Source organism: Mizuhopecten yessoensis, unplaced genomic scaffold (assembly GCF_002113885.1).
Source record: "Mizuhopecten yessoensis strain PY_sf001 unplaced genomic scaffold, ASM211388v2 scaffold371, whole genome shotgun sequence".
NCBI classification, from domain to species: Eukaryota; Metazoa; Mollusca; class Bivalvia; order Pectinida; family Pectinidae; genus Mizuhopecten; species Mizuhopecten yessoensis.
In genome coordinates this window covers 316,144-318,271 of record NW_018403513.1, presented here as the reverse complement: position 1 = coordinate 318,271, position 2,128 = coordinate 316,144, and the positions used below count along the sequence as shown (strand labels likewise).

Below are 2,128 nucleotides of genomic sequence, written 5' to 3'. Positions count from 1 at the left end.
CAATAAACTCCTTGTGTCAATTACTACAGCATTATTTCACCATGTGTGCATTTTGACTTCTATTAGCTTCACCTTCCATCCATGAATTCTTGCTGTAAAATTTCTCTAGAATGTATTTATGAAATATTTACAATCAGACCTTGACTTTTATAATTACCATATTATCAAATAAATTCATTGAGTCAATCCCTGCAATACTGCTTTCCAATGTTACATTTTTACAATGTTATAATGCATTATTTTATAATAATAATAATAATAATAATTCAAGGTTCTTATATACCGCTTTATCACAACCTAGTTTGTAGGTCGTCTCAAAGAGGTTCACAAATTATTATCCGTGGTTGAAGGGCCTTTGCAACTAGCCAATATCTGTCTCAACTCCATTGGGAGCATACAGCCGGTGCTGCCATTTCGGCGCGCACAGCTAGCATTCTACAAATCTAGCACTGCCCAACCACGTACTCATTTACAGCCGAATAGACTGGAACAAGCGGAGTAAAGAATCTTGCTCGAAGATACAACACAGTGTCGTGCGGCACCACTGTGACGCGAACTGCAATCCTTCAGTCACAAGCCCGGGGTCCTACCACTAGACTACCGTGCCTCTTTACTGTTTAGGACAGTTAAATGTATTTTTGATATTTGTCTCAATTTCTCACTTTGGGTTCCGACAACCAGTCCGTGGATCAAGGAACTTTTTAGGAATAAATCTGGACCCCTATCAACCAAAAATGACAAATTAAGATGCAATCTAGTCAGATGTTCTAGAGGAAAATTAGGATTTGTGGAAAGAATAAGTTGACAATAGAACAACATTTCAGTCCCAGTGAGATAATACAAAATTCAGAAAATATTGTCGTTTTCTAAATAGTTTAAACAAACTACCAAAAAATTCACCCTGATAATAAATCAAAAACTATAATATACAACTATATAATGCAAAGGTTCATTGTGAAAATGGGCCCCACTCATCTGCCCCAAAGAAGGGGGCCCACACACCTCAGTTTATACAAAATTTATTATTTTGTCCCTAATCATGCTTCAGACTGCATTTGCCTTAAAACCCTTCACTTGTATAGTAGGAGAAAAACATTCCTCTATTTCCCCTATTGGTCCCCGCCCCTCCGCCCCCAAAGGGGCCACACCCAATGATGCTCCAGTGGATCCCTTCTCACTGTGGAGTTTGGGGTAATGAACAAGCTGATAAATTAGCAAAGCGTGGTGCTGAACAACAACAGGAAGAAAATCCTGTCTGCTACACAGAGATGAAAACTACCATCAAATCTCTGTTCACCACCCCTCAGCAACAAGACAGTTACCACGAGCTAACAAGATCTGACCAAACTACCATCTTCCGACTGAGGACAGGACACAACAGACACAATCAACATCTATACAAAGTCATGAAAGTTGTTCCATCTCCAAGGTGTCCTTGTGGAGAAGCAGAACAGGATACTGCACACCTCTTACAGTCATGCAAGATCCATCTGGCACTGAGAGATAAGATATGGCATTCACCAACACCACTCAAAGATAAGCTATATGGACCAGCGGATGCCCTACAGAAGACCACCTGATTTGTTGAGGAGACTGGTATTCAAGTGTAAAGGAGAACGATAAGAAGAAGATCAACATTCTAGGCCTAATGATTATTCATAATCAGAGGAAGTCATTTAAAGTTTAAAACATAGTTAACATTGACCCCTGTGATCTTGAATATAATTATAAGTGAAGGTCATTCATTTAAACAGAATACTGAATTCAAACTGAAATTTGAGTTATTTTATAACAATTGGTGAAAATGCTGGACTAGTTAACGTTGCACTCGATCGTAAGAAAATTTTAAGGTTCACATGGCCTGGCCATATATAACTTGTGTAAAAGTTAAAGCAAGATTCTGATTTTATATCTCCTCTATATCTCTTGACAGCTCAACCCAACTCTCTTCTCCTCCTTTGACTACCAAGCTGAACTACCTTACTATCTGTCCCTTAGCAAAATAATGCTACAATAAAAATGTTGATACATTAAAATTATTGACGCTACTGAAATCCTGCTAAAAAATTGCCACAAGTGCTGCTGAATTGACTCTGGTGGTCAGCATCAGGGAGACAGTCACACTTAT

The 2,128-nt window shown here is 38.6% G+C and overlaps 1 protein-coding gene across 1 annotated transcript; it reads left to right on the top strand.

Annotated features, from left to right (window-relative positions):
- The first annotated feature begins 1,151 nt into the window (after window positions 1-1,151).
- Window positions 1,152-1,580, top strand: LOC110447129. Its single transcript, XM_021492600.1, has one exon. It carries the CDS (start codon window positions 1,152-1,154, stop codon window positions 1,578-1,580), a length of 429 nt encoding a protein of 142 aa, XP_021348275.1.
- Window positions 1,581-2,128: the final 548 nt, after the last annotated feature.

Bases quoted from the DNA above. Each gene is read 5' to 3' on its own strand.
- LOC110447129 (XM_021492600.1), top strand. From the start codon at position 1,152: ATGATGCTCCAGTGGATCCCTTCTCACTGTGGAGTTTGGGGTAATGAA.